Genomic DNA, 23376 nt, shown 5'->3' on the forward strand with positions numbered 1-23376 from the left:
TTTCACAGCAATCAGCATGGCTTAAATTTCCCTTTGATTTCCTGCACAGGACAGTCAGTGGGGATTGATTTGTGCTACCTACCCATAAACACACAAACACAAACTGTAAAAGCAGTTTGCCTTTCCGTCTATATTTCACCCTCACACAGACACTCACAGTCTGAGACAGTGTTTTCTTCTAGTCTGGTTTGTATGACGGCACTGTGTATGGCCATTAACAGGCAGTGGTATTATGTCCTGAGAATTCTCTTAACGTCCTACTAATGCTCTCTAACAGCATTTAGTGGTAGACGAGATTGAAACATTGATTGTTGCTCCCGGATATGGCTTTGGCTCAGTTTGTAGTGTATCTGTGTGGCATGCCTAATGACGAGGTTTTGCGTGTTTAGAGAGAGAGAGGACAACAAGGTGGGGTAGCTGGAAGCAAAGCTCCCCATAGCACAGACATTATTCATGAGTCCACTAAGTGCCTCATCTCTACAGGAGAAAAAGTCGAAAGCAGTCTCTGTCTGTCTGTGCCGCTGTACTGTTTCTTAAGAAACATCCATCCATCCATCTTCATCCGCTTTATCCGAGGCCGGGTCGCGGGGGCAGCAGCCTAAGCAGAGAAGCCCAGACCTCCCTCTCCCAGCCACCTCCTCCAGCTTATCCGGGGAACACCAAATGCTCCCAGGCCAGCCGAGATATAATCTCTCAGCGTGTCCTGGGTCTGCCCTGGGCCTCCTCCCGGTGGGACATGCCCGAACACCTCACCCAGGAGGCGCCCAGGAGGCATCCTTGTCAAATGCCCGAACCACCTCAACTGGCTCCTTTCGATGTGGAGGAGCAGCGGCTCTACTCTGAGCCCCTCCCGGATGGCCGAACTTCTCACCCTATCTCTAAGGGAGAGGCCAGCCACCCTTCGGAGGAAGCTCATTTCTGCCGCTTGTATCCGCGATCTCGTTCTTTTGGTCATTACCCACAGCTCGTGGCCATAGGTGAGGTAGGGACGTAGATCGACCGGTAAATTGAGAGCTTCGCTTTTACACTCAGCTCCCTCTTCACCACAACGGACCGGTGCAGCATCCGCATCACTGCAGCCGCAGCACCAATCCGCCTGTCGATCTCCGGCTCCTTCTCCCATCACTCGCGAACAAGACCCCGAGATACTTGAACTCCTCCACTTGGGGCAGGAACTCATCCCGACCCGGAGTGGGCACTCCACCCTTTTCCGGCTGAGAACCATGGCCTCAGATTTGGAGGTGCTGATCCTCATTCCCGCTGCTTCACACTCGGCTGCGAACCGTTCCAGTGCGAGCTGGAGGTCTTCACCTGATGAAGCCAACAGAACCACATCATCTGCAAAAAGCAGAGATGAGATTCTGAGGCCACCGAAGCAAAAGCCCTCCGCCACTTGGCTGCGCCTAGAAACCCTGTCCATAAAAATTATGAACAGAACCGGTGACAAAGGGCAGCCCTGGTGGAGCCCATCACCCACCGGGAACGAGTCCGACTTATTGCCGGCAATGCGAACCAAACTCTTGCAACGGTTGTATAGGGATCGAATGGCCTGTAGCAATGGGCCAGACACCCCAACTCTCATAACACCTCCCACAGGACACCCCGAGGGACACGGTCGAATGCCTTCTCCAAGTCCACAAAACACATGTAGACTGGTTGGGCAAACTCCCATGCACCCTCAAGTATCCTTGAGAGGATAAAGAGCTGGTCCAGTGTTCCGCGACCAGGACGAAAACCGCATTGTTCCTCCTGTATCCGAGGTTCGACTAGCGGACGAACTCTCCTTTCCAGCCCCTGGCATAGACTTTCCCAGGGAGGCTGAGGAGTGTGATCCCCTGTAGTTGGAACACACCTCCGGTCTCCCTTCTTAAAGATGGGGACCACCACCCGGTCTGCCAATCCAGGGTACTGCCCCTGATCTCCACCAACGTTGTGCGATCGTGGCTCAAGAGTTGGGAGGCGGAAGGTGTCAACCAGGACAGTCTCTACAACGTCCAGAGGTGGTCAGAGGGCCTGGTGGCGCCAGTGTCCGCACTCGGGGCGGACCTCATCAACACCAGGGCTCTGCCACCAAGGAGTTGTTTAACTGCCTCAGTGACCTCGCCCGGAAATGGCGGGTCATTCCCCTCATCCCCAGACTCTGCTTCCTCCTCGGAAGACGTGTCAGTGGGATTAAGGAGGTCCTCGAAGTATTCCTTCCACCGCCTGACAAGAAACATTTATGTTGTATTTATACTTCACTCTTCATTCCTGTTCAAAGCAGCCAGCATTAAACACATTCAAGTCCATGCTTCTGCTTCTCATTTATATGGACTAAAGCTTGATGGACTGGATATTAAAGTTGTACAATGACTTTGTCAGCACTGATCATCTTTAGTAAAAATGATGTAAGATCCCTCCATCACCACACCTACTTGTAGCTCTGTGTTCACACTGATCAAGTAACAAAAATCCTACCAGGCTTAAACCCTGTGAAGCCCCAGAGCTCTCTTTGTTAAGTGAATGTCCATTCAAGGTTCCTTCTTTTTTTTCTTTCTGTTTCTATCACTCTGTACCTCCTTTGACACTGGAGCAACATTTCAGTTGCCTTGTAGACCTTCCACAATCATTCCCATTGTTGAACCATGCAGCATTTCATTAACCTGGGAGAACTACCCAGGCTTCATTTTCTTGATTTTCTGGTAGACAGTAAAGGCATAGTGAAAGTAAGGTTAGCAATGTAACACTGCTAAAAATCATTGTTCTCTAACTACTACATTACTTCTTAAATCAAGAAGCATCTGACGTTTCAGTTGAATAGTTAGGTATTTGGTAGGAGCATTGATAGCACTCTAATACTCTCTTAGCTTAATTTAGCACAGACAACAATGGCGACAGACAACACCTAGCATGACTCTGTTGCAAACCACCTGCCAAATGGAGCTCAAGTTCATGAGTTGAATAGTTTGGTCTCACGTAGGGTGCTGCAGGAGGTAGAACAGGTCATGTACCAGCCAGAAGGTTGCCAGGTCAATCCCTAGCTCCAGTCTGCAGTTTGAAATGCAAATGTCAAGTTGTAAACTGGGCTAATATGGCTCATGATGAACAGTGTTTTGAGAACTTTTTTGAGAATTTACGCACACAGTAGGCCTCTCATTTGAACTAATTTATTAAAACACTGGTTGTGTCTGTTTCTGAGGTCTTCATTTGTGTTTTCAGTCAAGAAAAATACTTCATATTATGTTGCTGCCATTTTTTTTTGTTCCTGTGCAATATTTCGGCAGATGTGCAATTTCCATCCCTATCCTTAACGACCATAGCCCTTCCACCCTATTATTATTTATTATATTTTATTACGATGCCCTTGTACACACCCCCACAATGCTTCCTGCAACCCAAACAACTTGTATATAGTGTACATAGTATTCTTATATTGTTTTTCTCTTTGTTTTCTTGTATATTGTTTTCTTTACTCTCGCACCTTTGTGGTCTTGCTACCTAATTTGACTGTGCAAGCAACTGTACAATGACAATAAAAGTTCTAAGTTCTAAAAATTGAACCAAATTAGAAAAAAATGTGACTAGAGACCTTTCAAACTGACATCTTAAATTGGCTAGAAATACATGGTTTATTTCCTTAAAGTCTTTGGAGGAAGATTATCTGGATCACTGTTTGATTCATAAATAACTGTCATAATCATCAAAGTGACAGTTGAAAGGTGGAAACCATTGTCAGACTCAGGTGTGATATTTGTGTTTTACAGTGTGCAAATTCAAAGCGCACAAACGCTGTGCTGTCAGAGCCACCAACAATTGTAAATGGACCACCCTGGCCTCCATAGGGAAGGATATCATTGAGGATGAGGATGGGGTAAGTTTGTTCAAAAGCAGTCTTCTTTGAAAGGCAGAAAGTTCATGTAATTTTTTAATAAGATTTTGAGCTGCTTGAGAATTTCCTCAGCCTGGTTTTCTGCAAAGAGTTTCTAAAATATAATGTGGGAGTTTTTTCCTTGAGCAGCCAAGGATATTATTATTATGAAGAGCATTTTTCCAGCATATTTCCTATCAGCATTTTTAAACAAGTGTGCTTTTATATACCATACCAATATAGAAAATTCTCCTAGTTCAAGTGAACGGAAGCCGACATTATTAACCATTTTTAATTTTGTGTGTGTGTGTGTGTGTGTGTGTGTTTGAAACCTACAGATTGCAATGCCTCACCAGTGGTTGGAAGGCAACCTGCCTGTCAGTGCCAAGTGTGCTGTGTGTGATAAGACGTGTGGCAGCGTGCTGAGACTTCAGGATTGGCGCTGCCTCTGGTGCAAAGCTATGGTAAGGCATCTGTCACATGCACCAATCGCACATAACAATAAAACCATCTGGTTAATTTTATGTAGGTTCCCTGTTGTTGTGCCAAGGCTCTGATCCAAGCATGGACAGAGGAGGCTTGGAGGTTTCCTTTTTCACTGGGCTGATCGGAGCACTTGGGCTTGTCCTGGCACTCACCACAAACTCGTGAATGATTGGAATCTGAGAAATCTGTAGAGCCAGCTGGAACAATCTGGGAACTCAACTTGTAGTCATCCTCTGGGGGCAGCTGTCAGTTACTCCTGGCTTTCTTTATTGCAGACAATAAATATCTGGTTGATGAATACAGATGAATTACAAAAGGTAATAAAAAGCTTAATAACAATATCTGATGGTTTTAAGATTGTATTTTGGGAAATACAGTCCCTCTTTTTACACTTCAGAAGGACTTAACCCAAAAGCTATGAGAGCCTGCAGAAACATATTTGGTCAATACCAATCACACAGACTACAGAATAACCAAAAGTTTCAAGTACAAAATTCTTTTCCTTTGTTTACAAATTCTGCATATTTACCATGATCAGGTATAACATTATTACCATTATGACCATGATATAGTGTTGCTCCCCATTTTGCTGCCAAAATGATACAAGGTATACATGGCGTTACGTAAATGGACTGATTCTTATATAGCGCTTTTCTACTCTCCTGGAGTACTCAAAGTGCTCTATACAACACGCCGCATTCACCCATACACACCCATTCACACAAGCACTGTTGTCTATGCTTTGTCAGTGCTTTCTAACTAACATACATTCGTACGCATTGCTCTCTGATGGATGCATTGGAGAGCAAGTGGGGGTTAGTATCTTGCCCAAGGATATTTGGCATGAAGACTGGGGAGCCAGGAATTGAACCACCAACCTTCCGATCAGCAGATGACCTGCTCTACCTCCTGAGTCTCCAAAGGAGGTAGAGCAGTACATTTGCATAATGACTGAAACCAGCCCACTGTTTATAAGATTGGGGAAACGTGCAGTCAGCTGAGACTGAAGAAGCCACTTGGATGAGTGACGAAATGTTTCTCCCACTGAAGACGCTACGTTCAGATGAACAGAATCAACCTTTGGAGATTATCTTACCTGGATGATTGAGAATGCATCAAGATCTACCTCCTGAGCTACAGCCACCCCAGGTGCACGTGTCAAAGTAACATCCACATGGATGGCAGAACCCAAGGTTTCTCAGAAGAACTTTTCCCAAAGCCTCAAGCTGCCTGGCAGCATTAACTTTTTTGACAGTTTGAGCTACAGCAACTCGTCTGTTGGATCGGAACACATGAGCCAGCCTTTTCTTCCCACATGCATCAATGATCCTTGGCCATTTTTCCTACTTCTAACACATCGGCTTTGAGAACAAAATGTTGCTCTCTAATATATCCCAGCCACTAACAGGTGCCATGATGAAGAGATAATCAGTGTTATTCACTTCACCTGGAAGTGGTCATAATGTTATGACTGATCGGTGTGTATACAGATATTTTTATATAGACTTCTACTCTTAATAGCTTTTGTAGCTTAGGTTTGGTAATTGGAAACTCAGCCCATTTTCATTTAGTTGTTGTATATTATTTGATGTCTATGTATATATTATATACAGTTTCTAAGATTGCTGTAAATATCAGAGCAGTTACAGAAAGACTTATTTTTAGGGTGTTTTAAATCCATTAACAGATGTTAAATCTGACATGTAGAAGGCAGGCAACCTGTATCATTCAATATGTTTCTTTTAAATCATGACGCCCACAAGGAATTTTATACCATGGTTGTTTTATTTGTTTATTAGAGGAAAACTCAATAATCTTATATCTAAAATCTGCTTAGAGTTTTAATTCCTTGTATTTGGTGTTGTTCTTTTAGGTGCACACAGCCTGCATGGACTTATATCCACGCAAGTGTCCCCTAGGTCAATGCAAAGTCTCCATCATCCCCCCTACTGCTCTCAACAGCATCGACTCAGATGGTAGGCAACACACACGTGATCGGCCGTGCAATCGTGCTGACTCACTCTGAGGGTCAGAGGTTGCACCTGTAAGTAGTCATTAGTTTTCCGAGGTGAATTCATGAGCTTTTGCTCTTATTTGGTCAGCTGATGACTTCTCATTGAACTTTGACCTTTTGCTCTATCGTATGAAAAGATAGTGGCAGGGAGGATGATTCATATTGGTTTAGTCAGCATCCACTCAGGGACACAGCCACTGACACTTTCCTGTTCTCAATACCTTCTTCTCTGAAGAAAGAAAAAATTATAAAATTATTTTCCCCTCTGATCTTAGCAGCAAACAGACCCAAAGCAAGTTTATTAAACTGCGGCATAAGTGGTTCAAACATGTATATATGACTATATGACTAGATTTTTTGGCGGTGTTAAATGAATGACAGTGTGAAATTATGTTTTTTGTTAAACATGTTCTTTTCAAACCATCACTACTAAACTCTTCATTATTGTGTGTGTGCTTTATTGCTCCAACAAATGTACAAAGTTCATATATTCTGTAAAAACCCATGGATGGCAAGGAGATGAGACTGTAGCACTTCTAAAAAAAGAGCAGACCCAAAACATAAACTGTATACAGCAGGAAATGTTTAGGTTTTATTCACAAGTTATCAACATTTATGTCTCACGTTCTGATTTACTCAAGAGTGCGTCCCTTTTACATATTAAATTACTGAGACATAGAATACACGAAAAAGACAAACCTTTACTATAAATTCTCTCTTCCATTTCTTTTTATATGGAGTTCAGTATAGAGTGTTAATAGAGGATCATGACAAGGTATGTGTTCCAGGACACTGCCTGTTTCTCATATAGTGAGGTGGTTAAAAATAGACCCATGTGACAGTTTGACACACACGTTTCTTAAAATAGATCCTCTCACAAAATGTGTGCATGTGATGAAAACCCAATTTGATAATGATACAACTGTGCAAGAGGCTTCAAAATACCCTCAGACTCTATTCATGATCTCAACATAAAGGTAGACTTTATATAGGTCTGTGTGTGTGTGTGTGTGTGTGTGTGTGTGTGTGTGTGTGTGTGTGTGTGTGTGTGTGTGTGTGTGTGTGTGTGATTATGTGTTTGCCAGTGCTTAAACCCGTTTTAGATGAAGATCAGCACCTGAGAGGCAGACTCAGATAAGCATGTGGGATTGGATTACTGTTGCTGAAGCCAGTGGCTGGATCTGTCTTTCTATCTGTCTCACACACACACACACACACACACACACACACACACACACACACAAACAGACACCTATATACAGTAAACACAGGCGAATCAGTCTATCAAAAGCCGGCATCTGCTAATTGGTAGATGGATGGAGGAGAGACAGAGAACAGGAGGACAGAGTCCAGATGAAAGGAGGGCGAGAGTAAGATACAAGCAAAGAAAGGAAGAGGGCTAACAAAATGGGAGATATATGCTTTGTTAGGCTCTCTCTCTCTGTCTCTCTCCCTCTTTCTCTTTCTTGCTCTCTTTCTGTCCTTCACTCGCCGTCATCTCGGCACGTGCCAGGATTCCCTCTGCTCAAACACTGGCTGAAAAGAGGGGGAGTCTGGTTGTAATTGGCTGGGGGGGCTGACTGTAGCACGTGCCAGAGTATCGTGACTCCCTGCTTGTCCTTCCTCTCTCCTCCACTTTCATGCGCTCTCCCTCTGTTCATCCTTTACAGAAACAGTCACAAAGAGAGTGACCCAGAAAGGACGATAAATCAAAAGATTGTAGAGGAAGAGATTAAAGAGAATGAGAAAGATATGAAGAAGGGCGAATGCATCCATGCTGCCAGAGATGGTATTCCCATATATTTAAGGTGGAAGCCTTAATATGCGCAAAGCTTTCACCACAGAGGCAGTGTTCAGATTACAGCTGGTAATTGCATTACCTCCCCGAGACCAGAGTATGTATATGTGTTTTGTCCTCTACTGCACAGCAAAACACGTGTTTGTGGCATGTGTTAAGCACGTCCTATGCATTATTATGCTTGGTGTCACACACACACACACACACACACACACACAGGAGTTTGATGAGGCTGTTTAGCGATGACAGAGCTGGCTCACACCTCCTGCTGCATCTACCACTGCTGCTCAAGTTTAAGTCATAACATGGTAAGAAATTTAAAAACACTAAAGCATCAAGTTAACTCAGTATTATTTAAACATTCTAGTAGCACAAATCAAAGGTTTTACCTGATTTTTTTTTTCTTCAATTCAATTCAATTTTAATTAGATAAAACTGTTAAAAAACAAACAAAAAAGTTTGATGGATAAAGTTTTAGGATGTGTAACACACAGAAAATGCATACAGAACATTTATTGCAGATATAAGATTATTATTCAATTCAATTCAGTTTGATTTATATGGCACCAAAAACAATAGTTACCTCAAGGCACTAAATATTATAAGATAAACACCCTACAATAATACAGAGAAACCACAGCAATCAGACAACCCCCCCGATGAGGAAGCACTTGGTGACAGGGGGAAGGAAAAACTCCTTTTTTTCAGCCATCTGCTGATTGAGGGTGAGGCAAAAGAGACAGAACAAAAGACACACTATGGCAGATAGCAATCATGACATCAACATTTTTTGGTGGAGTCTGTATTTTGATTCCCTCGTGTTAGCATACAGTGCTGGATTATCAACTAGCCGGCATGCTTGGTTATCAGACTGTGCTAAGTAATTAATGCTAAGTAACAAATCAGACCAAATTCTAGACTGTTGCGCACCAAAATGGAAGCATAAGCTTCCTAGATCGGCTATGTCACACAGTAGGGCCTATTATCAGTAAGACAGTAACATTATATTGCTCACAAAGGTGTCAACTGCAAAAAAAATCAAGCGCTCCACTACAATGACCCCAGTTAGTGGAGCAGACACCAGTCAGCTCCAGAGTTGATATCGAGCTTGAAGCTAACCATAGACACCAAAAATGTTTTTCTTACCAGGTTGTGAAGATGTTTTTTTTAGTGCTGGAAAGTTGTGCATTTAAAAATGGGCAATAAACTCAAGTGGCCATTAGAGGAAATCCCGTTTATAGACCTGGCGTAGAACTGAGCAAAAAAGATTGATTAGCCAGATCAATCTACGTGACTCCTCCACTTTGGACACTCTATACACAAAAAAATTTCAATTAAAACAGCAATAAAACAGTCATTTACGTTCTTTTTCCATCTAAATTTCACTGCTTCCAGTCTGGTGAAACAGAGCCATGTTGACTTTTGTTGTTCTTACTGCTGCCATGACTCCTCAGGCTTCTGGAAGGCCACCTGTCCCCCGTCATGTGCCAGTCCCCTCCTTGTCTTTGTCAACTCCAAAAGTGGCGACAACCAGGGAGTGAAGTTCCTACGGCGCTTCAAGCAGCTTCTGAACCCAGCTCAAGTCTTTGACCTGGTCAACGGTGGGCCACACCTTGGGTGAGGAAAACACTTGCAAACAAAACTGCCGTAAATATCCATAAATATGAAAGTGCACTGGTTTTGTTATTAGGCTTTAGTTGAAAACTGATCCTGCAGTAGTACATGAGCGGCTGTGTTGTGTTTTTTCCAGTTTGCGCCTGTTTCAGAAGTTTGACAACTTCCGAATCTTGGTGTGCGGAGGTGATGGCAGTGTGGGATGGGTCCTCTCAGAGATCGACAAACTCAATCTACACAAACAAGTAGTGCACAGTAACATAAGTGTTATTTTCACAATGACAATGAGAACACTATTAGGATTTGTTTCTCTTCTACTGAAAATGAATGATAATCACAAACTATCATAAACATATTGGATAGAAAGTCTTTTTAAACGTACAGCTTTCCAGATCAAGTACACAGATGATATTTTGTCTTTGGCCAGTGTTCCAGTTGCGCTTTTTGCCTTTGCTCTGAGCAAGCTTACATAAAGACACAGTCATTCCACACACACGGGCAGGAATGTACAGACAAACAGAGCTCATTTTGAGTGTAGCAGACACTGATGCCAAATAAACCCTGTGCCTGCCTTTCAGTGCCAGCTGGGGGTGTTGCCCTTGGGCACCGGCAATGATCTGGCGCGAGTGCTTGGCTGGGGCCCGTCATGTGACGATGACACCCAGCTGCCTCAGATCCTGGAGAAGCTAGAGAGGGCCAGCACCAAGATGTTGGACCGCTGGAGCATCATGACCTACGAGATTAAGATCCCACCCAAACACAGCTGCCCTACCACGCCTGAAGGAGCTGATGACTGCCAGGTACTCACAGGAGTTGACAGATATTCACACGCATCAGTAGACCCAATAAAAGCCAGCAGGGGATTCCAGACAGACAGACGTGGGGAGGAGGTAGTTGCAGGGGATAGCACCTGACATTTTGAATTCAACTTCACCTTACCTCCAGTTTAAACCTGGGCAAATAAGCATTTTAGCACTTATACCTTATTAACTGTAGTGCCTTTAAGATTGCATTTAACGGTTCTTTTCTGAATAGAAATAAACGGTTTCATTGTTTTCTCAACAGTTTCATATTTCAACCTATGAAGATTCAGTAGCTACTCACCTCACAAAGATCCTCAACTCTGAGCAGCACTCTGTGATCATCTCCTCTGCCAAGTAAGTGTGTATAACACCGCCGTTACCCAGAATAAGAAATCTAAAATCAACCCAAACAGCAATGTAATCAACTACAGGCTAAAAACTATGATGTGCATGTTGTGGTGATATTGCATTGTAATTGCTGCAGCATTATTGCAGCTGCTCCAGCAATCACACTAATGATTCTGACATTTTTAAATATGTGAGCAGGCCATTTGGGGACACATTTGTCAAAAGTACATTTAAGCAACTGTTTTTGTATTGATTTTGTCCTTGTCACAAATAACCAATGTACCCCTCTCTTCACATAAATAATGAACCTTTTGTTTTTGGCTGGAATAAAAATTTATTTATAAAGCACCACTCTACAACAATAGTTTTCTCAAGGTGTTTTTTTTATAGTAAGAAAGAACCGCTATGAGCAGCAGTTGGCAACAGTGGGAAGCAAGAACATCCTTTTAACACGAAGACACAACCAGATGAACCAGGCTCAGGGAGGGGCAGCCATGTGCCACATTCTAGAATAAAGAACAAAGAGGACAATAGAGAGATGAAGCTATGACAAAAATTTACTTTTGTGAAAAATAAATTATTTTTCCATATAGTGAAAATAGTAAATGAAGTATGTAAAAAGATACAAAAGGAGGTAATAATTAGCTTTTCTCAGATTAAATTATGTCAGGAAGAACTTATGTTTTCTCCCCGTTTCTTAGAATTCTGTGTGAGACAGTGAAGGATTTTGTTGCCAAAGTGGGGAAGGCGTATGAGAAAAGCACTGAGAATGCTGAGGAGTGCGACTCTATGTCTCTCAAAGTAAGCCTCAAAAACAATACAGTAAACATCCATTATCTGCTTGTGCTGAAAGCCAACTCCATATATATTAAATTTCTGCTAATTCACTGTCCTGTGAATTAACAGAAATTGTAGCCTGTTCCCCTCCAGCTGCAGCACTCCATCTGGTCCTTAAGTGTCTCTTCCTCTCTGTGCCCTCCAGTGTGCCATCCTCAATGAGAAACTGGACTCCCTCCTCCAGACCCTCAACACAGAGTGCCAAGCTCTACCTCCACTCCCCCTCTCCACTCCACCTATTGTAGAGGAGGAACAGGAGGAGGAGGAAGAGGAGGAGGAGGCCAGTGAAGAGAGCCTGACAGAGCTGAAGGAGAAACTGGAGGAGGAGGAGACGGAGAAAGGAGTGGCAGGAGGTTCGCCGCACCAGCTGTTCAAAAGCAGGGAGCAGTTGATGCTCAGGGCCAACAGTCTGAAGAAAGCAGTTCGACAGGTCATAGAACAGGCAGAGAGAGGTACGTGTACTGAGCTACAGGATAAGGATTCTGCCTCGTGATGATGAATGGAATTATCAAAATGTTTTTGAAACAAAAACAAAACAAAAACATGCGGTTATTACATGCAACTTATTGTGTTATGGCCAACCCATTTATGCCCTGTTTAGTGGTTGATGAGCAGAATGCCCATACGGAGGACCCAGAGCTTCCATCCCCTTTGGAGAAGGACAGCGAGGACGAGAACAGAGACAGTGAGAAAGATGAGGACACTAAGGAACTGGAAGCAGTGTCATGTAAGTGTTTCTGCTGCTTTTTGGCCTGTTCCCCTTCTCCATTTGTGAGGTACTTCCAACCATTCACTTACTTGGCCCGCTACATTTCATAAAAGGCTAGTTCCAAAGAACTTAACCTGCCCAGCTTTGCATTGTCCACTGTGCAAGTCTTCCAGCTTGCATTGTTCTTGTAGCTGACACATATTGTTTTTGGGTTGATTTAAGAAAATAAGTCAGCAGTGGTCGGTGTAAAAACATATTTCCTCACTCTTTTCTCTACTGAGAGAGCTATCTCTATAATTTAGGCAAGTTTAAGAACAACAAAGATGCCTTAGAGGCATAGATTCTTGTACACATGATTTTAATGTTGCCACCTTGTGGGTATTGCAGTCATTGCACCACAGTGGACCAGAGACGTAGCTAATGGAAAAAAAAAAACCCTGCTGACGCAAATCAAGTTTCCTGTCATAAATAAACTCAGGGATTAGTGCTAAAAGTGCTTGGAGCAACTTTTCCTCCTGTGATATTCCACCTCTTACACCAGGCAGAGCTGCTTAGGTCCTAATCTTCAGACTGTGGCAGCTTCTTTAATAATAAATCAGTGTACCTGTTGAAAGTACACAGGCAGGCCGGCTGTTTGAACATGCAGGTTACTGTGAAATGTCCACTGCGCTTCTTTGTGAGTGTGTGTGGATGGACCACAGGATATGTTATTGTCTTAGGGGCAGAAGTTCTTCCTGTTTATCATTGGGCTGCTTCCTTCCTTCCACACATTTTCCAAGTATTAGAAGACAAGGAGGTATCAGTCAAAACCTCTGCTTTGTGTCCTCTCCTTGTTTCCGTCTTTCGTCCTGTTTCTCCTTCCTGACCAGGAAGCATTCTGAGGAAGTAGAGCAGAAGAGATTTCTGCCCATGGTCTGGTTCAAATATAGCTGTCAGTAATTGTCAGCCTTCTAACCAATTGCTCTTGAAGTCATACAATGAAAGCGAGAGCAAAAATACTGTCAAATCCAGGATGCAACACTAGAATAAACCCTGAGCAACCAGTCTTTCAAAGTAAAAGTGTGTAATTTTACTGCATGCCAAAGTAATCTTGTTGTTAGACAGTGGGACTCACTCACAAGCAATACATTTTGATTCATCAGTATATTCTTACCTGAAATTAAATTCAATGTAGAGAAGACAAAATATTAACTGAAAATTTGTTGGCCAAAGCCTCAACTTGTTCAGACAGTCCTTGTACAGATCACAGGTAGCGTGTGCAAGGTAGGAAAAAAATGACCATTGCATACCTTTGATGAACTGATGTTGATTTTGTGTATGTTCTTAATTTATGAACAAGTTATGAGGAAAGTAATAACATTTTTACGCCCATCTTGGTGAATGAGGCCCATTGTGAGTACTGTATATTGGACACATTGAGCCCAAATGTTATATATTTGTACCTGCACCCAGCCTTACTGTATAAATATTATATTCCTAAAATTGCATTAATTGATACATAGAAAAATTCCCAATTTCTGTTCATACATGGATGCATGATGTATGTCTATGGATGTGAATCTCTGTGTTAATAAGTACCCTCTGACAGCAGCTGAAGCACATTTTGTTTAGCTTTATACTTTGCATCATATCTGTCCCTAAATTCATAGTAAGTTTTTCTCTCCTTGGCCCAGCTGCTAAGAGTCCCTGTTCTCCAACGGAGAGGAGAGTGAGCCGTAGCACCCAGTCCTATAGCTCCTTCACCATCACACCCTTCACCACCAGCAAGGAGAACCTCCCTGTACTCAACACACGCATCATCTGCCCAGGTAAACACACATAAACAGGCACCAAACTCATCACATTGGATCAGCAAGGGCGCAATCAGTCAGGCACTGCAGTTCAGAATTGTGTGACACGGACGATGTGTGTTTGTGTGTATGTGCAGGTTTGCGAGCAGGTTTGGCTGCCTCTATTGCTGGCAGCTCTATCATTAGCAAGATGCTGCTGGCTAACATCGACCCTTTCGGGGCCACATCATTCATCGACCCTGACCTGGACTCTCTGTAAGAGTCGTGTCTTTTTCTAATGCCTTCTTCCATCTTTGTCACTGTGATGTTGTTTGTTGGTCACATTCTACACTATTGCTTTGTCTTTCTCCCACTTGATGTATTTGTGTGCGATCTAACTACCTGTTTTGTGTGTGTGTTTGTGTTGACTGTTTGTTCATCCAGAGAGGGCTATATGGAGAAGTGTGTCATGAACAACTACTTTGGCATTGGCTTGGATGCAAAGATCTCACTGGAGTTTAACAACAAGCGAGAGGAGCATCCAGAGAAATGCAGGTGAGTCTCATTTCCAATGAACACAGCATATTTGTGTGGGTTTTTTTTTAAATTTCATTTTATTTGCTTTGTTTATACATAAACAAGTACATGAACTTTTGAACAGTCCTAAGCTGGCAGCGTTGGAGCAAATCTGCCTCTTTTGATAACTGAAGTTACTTACGTCCTTTCTTCAGTTTGTATGACAACCATTTGTCCCAGTCAAGTATTCTCATTTTTTCAATCTGTATTTGAGTTTTTCCATTATTAGGATCTCGTCAAACACAATCACCAACTGTCTAGAACTCAGTGTTGCAGTCCTTAGCCAGTTTTGAGTTATAATTTTTTTTGCTGCTACCAGGAGAACCTTAAACAGGTATTGGTACTTGAATAAAGACAACTAAATATGTCACCAAGAGCTGCCAAGATGCCATCCCAGAAGGGTTTTATTTTCCCACATGTCTAAAAAAAAATAAAAATGCAACTTTTTATGGTTTTGTTCCATGTGATCACATTACATCACATCTCCAATCTCCAGCAAGGCTGTTGTACGTTTATCTGTTTGCTTGTAATTTGGGGCATTACAAAATACAGAATCTGACTTTTCCAGGTACATTCCCTCCATTTCAGTGATTGTGTTGCAGGTAATGTGTTGTCCATGTATTTGTGTGTTTTAAAGTTGAAATGACACAACAGTATTTTTCCTGCACACCGCCTCTGCACCTTCCCCACACAGAAGTCGTACCAAGAATATGATGTGGTATGGTGTTCTGGGCACTAAGGAGCTGCTGCAAAGAACCTACAAGAACCTGGAGCAGAAGGTCCAGCTGGAGGTGAGACACTGAGAAAATCTGACATTTAAGGCTTTGAATTAAAAAAGAGACGACAAAAATATTAATTGAAAACACTGCATGTTACACACTCGCATTTCACCAGCGCTTAAATCTTTATAATCACTTAAATTCCCCATGGCAGAATAAGGAACATGTGCTGACAAAAATTAGAGTTCATTCCTCCTTTTACTCACAATGAGTTTTTTTTATTTTAAAAAAAAGTTAATTAAAAAAACAGTTTTAATATTTTAAAAAATTATATTGTTTGTTATGACGTAAATACATTTAGAAAATAACGGTCTTTAATAATATGCCCTTAAAAAAATTCCATGATTATGGGTATATTTGAACAAACTCCAGGTTTCTTAGGCACTGACGATGTTGGTCTGGTAAGAGTAAAAACCTCCCTGTTCTATGAGATTGCTTATTTACACAGACAGAAAACTGATAACGTGTAATGAAAAAAACACCAGGGTTTTTTTGTGTCAGTTTTGCAATGAAATAGTTCTGAAAGCTTAGTAAAGGCAGAAGAAAAAAGGTGGTTAAATGTTTATAGAACCAGCAAACAGCCTTAATTTAGACATATAGAGTATATGTTCTCTTTTCTTTTGCTTTACTGGTCCAACTTAACTTTGTTATTTTGTGTCTTTCCCAGTGTGATGGACAGTACATCCCACTGCCCAGCCTTCAAGGGATAGCAGTGTTGAACATTCCTAGCTACGCAGGCGGGACCAACTTCTGGGGCGGCACCAAGGAGGATGATGTAAGTACATTTACTGTTCTCAAGCTGTTCACTCTAATAAAACTGCTCTCTGTGTGATGTTCCATCCTACTTGGCATGGCCCTGGTAGGAAACTCAGATCATCTTTGAGGGATGAAAAAGGGTGTGTTTTCCGCTCTGCTTGGAGCTTTTTTCTTTTTTTCTCTTGTCTTCTCTGATGTTACCTAAAGAATGACAGTGTGGACGCCCGTTTGACGTGACCCCGATAGCCTGGATGTGCAGGGGGAGGGATGGCTAGAGAGACGTCTCTGCTTGTTTGTTTAAGACACTGGCTGAGGGATTAGAGTGTCAGTTTGCACACACACACCCCTGAGTGAGCCCCTGCAGAGGTTACCCTTGGACACACACACACACACACATATACAGCAATATGCATTTGGTGTTATGTAACTGTTTTTGCTGGAGAGGAGGAAGCAGAAACAGAGAGAGGACATTTAGATAAACTTGGTCATTATGCTTATGGAGTATATACACGACTGCACAAACACAGACACAGATTATCATCAGAGTTTTGCCTTTGTTTGGAATAAATCATTCATTTTGACACATGAGAGTAAATATATTGTTTTTTATACATATACATATATATGGAGAAAAAGAGGGAGAGAGAGAGAGAAGATAATATATATCTTAGTAATTGTAAAAGCTGATGATAAAATGACCAATCCTGCTAACACACAGATCAGCGCCCTCCCACTGGCTGTGTCCATCTAGTTGCTGGTGCCCCACAAGACAACTGTCACCTGATCGCTTTTCAGCAGTTTCTGGTTTTTTTTATTTTTTTATTTTGTGTATGTGTGTGTTTTTGAGTTTTTTTGCTTTGACCTTTTCATAAACAGCTGGCTCACAGAGATCAATATCAGAGTTGCTGGGTCTTCATTTTTGAGAAACATTAATGTCTTGTTCAGGCTGGAGCCAAACTGAGCTGACAGTGCAAAATGTCTTCATTAAAGGAGGTTTGTTAAACAAATTCTTCCAAGTTCTTCCTGTTACAGAAAACACTTTTTTTTCTGTTTAGTCATTACTAGAAGTACAAATATGAAAAGAGCCAACAGGCTTCAATTTGTCTCAGGATGGCTAAAACCTATGCATTGCCAAGAAAACAGTCTTCATGAACTGGAGAAATAAAAATAATCTTAATTCTAACCAATGTAGAAATTATCTAATAGATCACATTAGTCTTGATATAGCCTCTGCCACCACATCAGATCAATCGCTCTGGGCTCCTTTGATCAGCTCCATCACCTAGTGGGGATGGGGGGTCGTAGTTTGGTCCTACCTTCGCTGTTGTGATTGGTGTGGGGGTAGGGACAGGCTTGGGGCGTCGGGGGATTCCCCAGGAGCGTCTTCCTTGGAGAGCTCAACCCGGGGGTTGTGGTCATGACCTGTTACGGGCTCTGGTGGCTCTTAGATGATGGCTTCCTCGCGGCTGCGTGCAGCAGGGCTGGGGGAGGCTCTGTGCTGACGGACGTGGGTTACTGACCTGGTAGCCTGGCTGCCCCTGGGTGGGTCCGGGGCGGGCGTGGGGTTCTGGGGGTGCTTCGTCTCCTGGCTGGGGCCCTGGCTGGGCCTTGGGGGCTTGGGTCCTGGTTGGTGTGTCGCCGAGGTTGTGGGCGGGTGGGTGCATGGGGGCTCAGCCCTGGCGCGGGGGGCCCTCGGTGCATCGAGCCAACTTGGGGGGGGCTCTTCAACTGGTGGGGAGGCTTTTACATCCTTGCAGAAGTTCTCTGGTCTCCAGGAGTTCACTCTGCAGGTGGAGAGATATAGGAGAGGTGGAGAATGAACTCAACCTGGGTGTCTATTGTCTTGTGTAATCTGGGAGATGAGTGGATGATGGGGTGGGTGCAGTTTTCACTGTGGTGGGGTCGGGTGGGCTGCCCCGGACCCTGTGGGGCTGGGCGGTGCTGCTGCTGTGGGCCCCGGTCCGGATGGGCCTGGGCCCCCTTGCCTTGCCCAGGTGTGGGTTTGCCAGGGGTCAGCGGGGGGGGAGGCCTACTTGGGGTTTTTCGGAGGCTGGCCCCAGGAGCTCCATGCCCTCCTGGGTTTTAAATGCACCTGAACATACCCCAACAATACATATGGTGGGTGGAGGGAGGTTTGAGTCTTCACCCCCTGCTCTGTTGCCCGTCCTGGGTGGATTGGGGGTCTGGAATGTGGGGCCTCCCTGCTACTGTGGAGTTGGGGGCGGTCTGCTTGTCTCCACCCCAGGGAAAAGGGTAACACCTCCTGGGTCTGGGTGCAGTTTCCCCTGTAGGGGCAAGGGTACCTAGACCTGGGATATAGAGTACATTTGGGGAGTGTGATTGTGTGTACAGTGTCTATTTATGTCTGTCTCCACGTTGGGTGAGTGCTGAGTAATTGCATATGTGTGCATGGGGGTGGGAATGGATGTTCGTATCTGTGTGTGCCTGTTTGTCTGCGTCTATATGTCAGGTCGGGTATTAGACGCCACCTCTCTAGGGACATCTCAGGCTCTCCAAGGTATGGAGGCCTATCTCTCCCCACCACTCCTCCTGCCGGTGGCTGACGCCCTGAGACATCGGTGCGTTGGTGATTCTTGGTGTCCGGGGCTGGGCCCTCAGGTATGCACCGGGTCACTCCCGGTGGCTGCTTGTTGGGGCCTGGCGCCTGTGGCTCGGTCGGGCCCCTCGGGGGTGCCCTTGGGCCTGGGGCTCGGTCCACTCTGGCACAGCTGGCTGCCAGCGGAGCTCACGGGCACGTGCCCCCTCTGGCCTCTGGGCCTGGGGTGACCCCTCATCTGGGGCCCTCCTCAGCTCTTTCCGAGAGAGTGGCATGGTTGCCCCCCGGTTGGTTTTCCTTGGACTCTTGCGCTCTGGGGGTCTCTGGATGTCTAGAGCCTGGATCTCCTCCATACCTGTTTCATGCCCTGGGGGACGGGGCTATGGTTCCCCACACCCTCTAGCAGATCGTTACATGAAGGAACCTTTTGAATTCAAGTGCGATCATGCTCACAGGTATACACAATTTTGGAAATCTACTTCATTTTCTCATTTTAAGGAAAAAGTAAAATACAACTAAATCTATATTTCAACAATCCATCTCAATCTTGGCAAAATTCATAACCCTCTCCAGCAATATCGGTATTATATTTTATCAACATTTGAATTTTGAATCTCACGTCTGAAAGCTCATCCATTGCTTCCTTCATTTCATCTCTTAGTCCTTATCCCATCTTCAGCTGCTACAGGGAATAACGAGTAGGCTGCTAAAACATGCTGGCTTCTGGTGAAATTCTGAATTAATTTTAAAATGTTATTTTTAACATGAGGCCCTTTGATTTGGGTGTCACAGCCGGGATGACTGGTGTGTTTGTGGAGCGGACCCTAAAGCAGACATGGGAGAGATGAAACTGGATCCTCAACAAAAAGCGAGCCATTTATTTTGTGCTGAAGTCAAAAATGGAAAACAAGGCAAAACATACTGGAACAAACTAAACTGGGAGCAACTAAATTACTATGATAACTAAAACATGAACATGAAAAAACCCGAGCAATTGAAAGAAAACTCTGTGACCAGATATGACTTGACGTGAAAACAACAGACAACCCAACAAAGAACAGAAGAAGACAGAGGACTTAAATACACAGAAGGGTGATGAGGGAAGTGGAAACACCTGAGGAAACACAGCTGACACAAATGAACCTGACGCCACAGGGGAAGTTCACTGAACATGGAAACACAAGACACTTCAAAGTAAAACAGGAAACATAATGGGATGTAGACAAGACAACACAAGCTTGACAACGAGAGCACGCAGAAATTTACACATGACAGAGGACAGGAAAAGACTCATAAATCAGGAGACATAGAAGAAACATAAACTAGACTAGAACTCAACTAAACCCTAACTGATAATAATACCAGACCTGAACATTATCTCATTAGTAATCAAAAATACAAAATAACTCAACTACACCCTTAACTAAGAAAAACACACGAATCTAACATAAGAAATCAACAATACAAAATAAACTCGAGTTGCTGGGTCACAGACACTGACACTGACCTGGCCCCTGATACTGGTCTTTTAACTGTCCCTTATTTTAAAACCAGAGGCTGGATGTAGCTCATAAACTTTTGGAAAGTCTTCCTCAGGTTGGCTGAGTCTGTAGTTTGTTTTAAAGGGCTGCTGAAAACTAATTTTTGAATATGTTAGCTTTTCTTTTGTTTATGTCTATATGGAATATTTACATAAATTTGAAATAGTGGCAACTGGATCCTGTTAGGATCCTTCCAGCTACATTACATTGACATAGATTTACTTATTGCCATAATATTTTTGTGCAGATATTCTGTGCTCCATCTTTCGATGACAAGATCCTGGAAGTGGTTGCTGTTTTTGGGAGCATGCAAATGGCTGTGTCCAGAGTAATCAAATTGCAACACCACCGCATAGCACAGGTGAGCAGATGCATTAAAACCGTATGAAGTGCAAATGCATCTCTGTGTCTGTACACTGTGTGACTCTAATCCAAGCGTCTGCCTCAATCAGTGTCGAACTGTGAAGATTACGATCCTGGGTGATGAGGGGGTCCCCATTCAGGTGGACGGTGAGGCCTGGATCCAACCGCCTGGAGTCATCAAGATCCAGCACAAGAACAGAGCACAGATGCTCACCAGAGACCGGGTGAGGAAGGGTGCTGCTGCTGCTGAGTAAAAAGCAATTTGTGTGGACATATACATATATATATATATATGTACTTATCTGTGTTTTCTTCTAAATTTCCCCGCAGGCATTTGAGAACACACTGAAGTCATGGGAGGACAAGCTCAAGTATGATAAGCCTCCTTTGCGACCTCACCTCTACCCTCAGCAGTCTGTGGATCTGGCCACAGAGGAGGAGGCAGGCCTGGTGCAGATCTGTGCCCGGGCTGCAGAAGAGCTCATTACAAGGTAAACGTGAATTGATGTGAATATCAGGTATTAGTCTCCGTGTGCACAGGCTTCGCAGACTTTGCTACCTTGAGCTAAGCTCACTGACTGCACTCTGTCTAATCACAGGATATGTGAGGCTGCAAAGACGAACGGGCTCCTAGAGCAGGAACTGGCTCACGCTGTTAATGCTGCATCACACGCCATCAACAAAACACACCCGAAGTTCCCCGAGGTGAGCTGGGCTTTAGCCTGATTTTTGAGACATTGACATTGTCTTGAGAAAGTCTTTTACAACTCACTGTCGCATCCTTAAAACTGCAGTTTCAAATAATTAATTCTTGTAAAATAAAAATGACTTTTTCTTGCCATTAGAGGTCACTGGAGTCAAAGCTTAAATTTAAGATGTACCACTTATTGTCTTAAGGAGACTGATGAGCACTGTTCCAGGTGCAATTTCTTGCTCTTGAGATATTTGAATTTTAAAAGCTAGGCACTATGTTTCAGGCAAATCTTTTAAAATGTGGTATTTTCTGCCATATTTCAAAATGACAGAGAAAGGGAAAGTACTTGAGTCCAGTTTACAGCATCCACGGTTTTAGTTGAAGTGCTGCTAAAAGTTAAGTTAAGTTTATTTCTTCAGTGGCCATTAATATAATAATAAAAGTGCCCTTCAAGTAATTACTATATGTGGCAATGTGTGAATTGTTAATTGATGGTTTAAGGGTTGTTTAACTTGTTCTGATTAAGCACTTAATTTATCCCATATTAAACCCCTGAAGAGAGGCTAAGCTACTAAAATAGCATCTAGAACTGTGTGAAATATGTGCACTCTGCTTCTGTTTTTCATGGTGTGTAACACTGAATTCATTAACATTTTTCTCCCTTTTGCAGAGCCTTACTCGGAACACAGCCATTGAGGTGGCCAGCACTGTGAAGGCACTCCACAATGAGACCGAGTCTCTTCTGTTGGGCCGAGTCTCTCTAGTGAGTTATCATGGCTGAAATAGATTGTTTCAATCCTACTTTCTTTTTATATGTTTATGAAACACAGACTTGAAAGCAGTGTACTTTAAAACTAGATTCTTTCTAATGGTGAAAGAATCTTGGGGGAGGGGATCACAGACAGAAGTCTTGTTATGGAAAACAGCCCCTGGCTCACTTGCTCTGTGCCCTTCATAAATACTTTCCTGATCAGTTAATAGTTTAAGTCACCAGTTTCTGGTCTTGCTGAATACAACATGATGTTGTTTTTCTAAGTCATGGTCTCCACTGGAGCCAAGAAAGTCAAGTGGGCTATGCTTTAAGGCAGACCTTTTTTGTGATGAATTTGTCACTGGTCCTCTTAGGGTGCTGTGTAAAATATATACCTAGATCCGCCTCTCGCTCATCAAATCTGGCATAGGGGGAACGCAAGAATGCTTACTCTGAGGCTTCATAACAGGATTTTGCTATTTGCTGCTACATCCATCTTGTATTTACAGTCTGTGGTTTTATTATAACTTGGGGTCCAGATTTTAAGGTTGCATTATGGTCTGTTAAATTCACCTTGTTCTCTGTCACCCTTACAGCAACTGGACCCACCAGAGGAGGAGCAGCTGTCCAGCGCTCTGCAGAGCGTGGAGCTAGAACTTGGGAAACTGGGAGAAGTCCCCTGGCTTTACCACATCCTGCAGCCCAATGAGGAGGAGGTAAGCAGCCTCAGTAAATATGCGCTTGCATGCACATGCTCCATTGTGTGTGGTATCTTTGTAAAATAGAAGACATTAGGTACATTGTGTACTCCTGCAACTCAAAGCTAAAAGTGAACACTTTGGAGTTATCTGCAATAACAGTGCCTTCAAATATGGTCACATTGTCACTGAAAGTACAAATATGAGCTTCAAATCTACCACACAAATCATTGTGCTATTCTTGTCCATCCCTAATATTCTGACAGGGAAAAGTATTTGGAAAACAAAAACTCAGATCAACAAAAGCTAATTGGAGGCGGTCAGTAAGTGAAACAAATTTGGAGGTGTCCAATAGAGCTAGGGTTTATGGTGACTTTGGCTTCCTAATAGAAGTATCTGCTGATGTGTACCATATAAGAATGAAATCTCAGAAGAG

General features: G+C 43.3%; 1 protein-coding gene across 2 annotated transcripts in view; it reads left to right on the plus strand.

Moving 5' to 3' along the window:
* dgkh (diacylglycerol kinase, eta) overlaps nucleotides 1-23376 on the plus strand; it is a 75527-nt gene that overhangs the window by 42167 nt on the left and 9984 nt on the right. For both annotated transcript variants that reach the window (XM_031727289.2, XM_031727290.2), the window contains exons 7-27: nucleotides 3744-3850; nucleotides 4186-4311; nucleotides 6207-6309; nucleotides 9600-9762; nucleotides 9896-10004; nucleotides 10338-10559; nucleotides 10825-10916; nucleotides 11612-11711; nucleotides 11893-12199; nucleotides 12349-12474; nucleotides 14130-14264; nucleotides 14384-14501; nucleotides 14670-14780; nucleotides 15496-15592; nucleotides 16248-16355; nucleotides 20682-20795; nucleotides 20887-21021; nucleotides 21128-21288; nucleotides 21397-21502; nucleotides 22162-22254; nucleotides 22839-22958. In XM_031727289.2, coding sequence (XP_031583149.1) covers nucleotides 3744-3850; nucleotides 4186-4311; nucleotides 6207-6309; nucleotides 9600-9762; nucleotides 9896-10004; nucleotides 10338-10559; nucleotides 10825-10916; nucleotides 11612-11711; nucleotides 11893-12199; nucleotides 12349-12474; nucleotides 14130-14264; nucleotides 14384-14501; nucleotides 14670-14780; nucleotides 15496-15592; nucleotides 16248-16355; nucleotides 20682-20795; nucleotides 20887-21021; nucleotides 21128-21288; nucleotides 21397-21502; nucleotides 22162-22254; nucleotides 22839-22958 — 2753 coding nt within the window. The remainder of the gene's footprint in view (nucleotides 1-3743; nucleotides 3851-4185; nucleotides 4312-6206; nucleotides 6310-9599; nucleotides 9763-9895; nucleotides 10005-10337; nucleotides 10560-10824; nucleotides 10917-11611; nucleotides 11712-11892; nucleotides 12200-12348; nucleotides 12475-14129; nucleotides 14265-14383; nucleotides 14502-14669; nucleotides 14781-15495; nucleotides 15593-16247; nucleotides 16356-20681; nucleotides 20796-20886; nucleotides 21022-21127; nucleotides 21289-21396; nucleotides 21503-22161; nucleotides 22255-22838; nucleotides 22959-23376) is intronic.

This window comes from Oreochromis aureus, linkage group 16, assembly GCF_013358895.1.
Source record: "Oreochromis aureus strain Israel breed Guangdong linkage group 16, ZZ_aureus, whole genome shotgun sequence".
In the NCBI taxonomy this organism is placed as follows: Eukaryota; Metazoa; Chordata; class Actinopteri; order Cichliformes; family Cichlidae; genus Oreochromis; species Oreochromis aureus.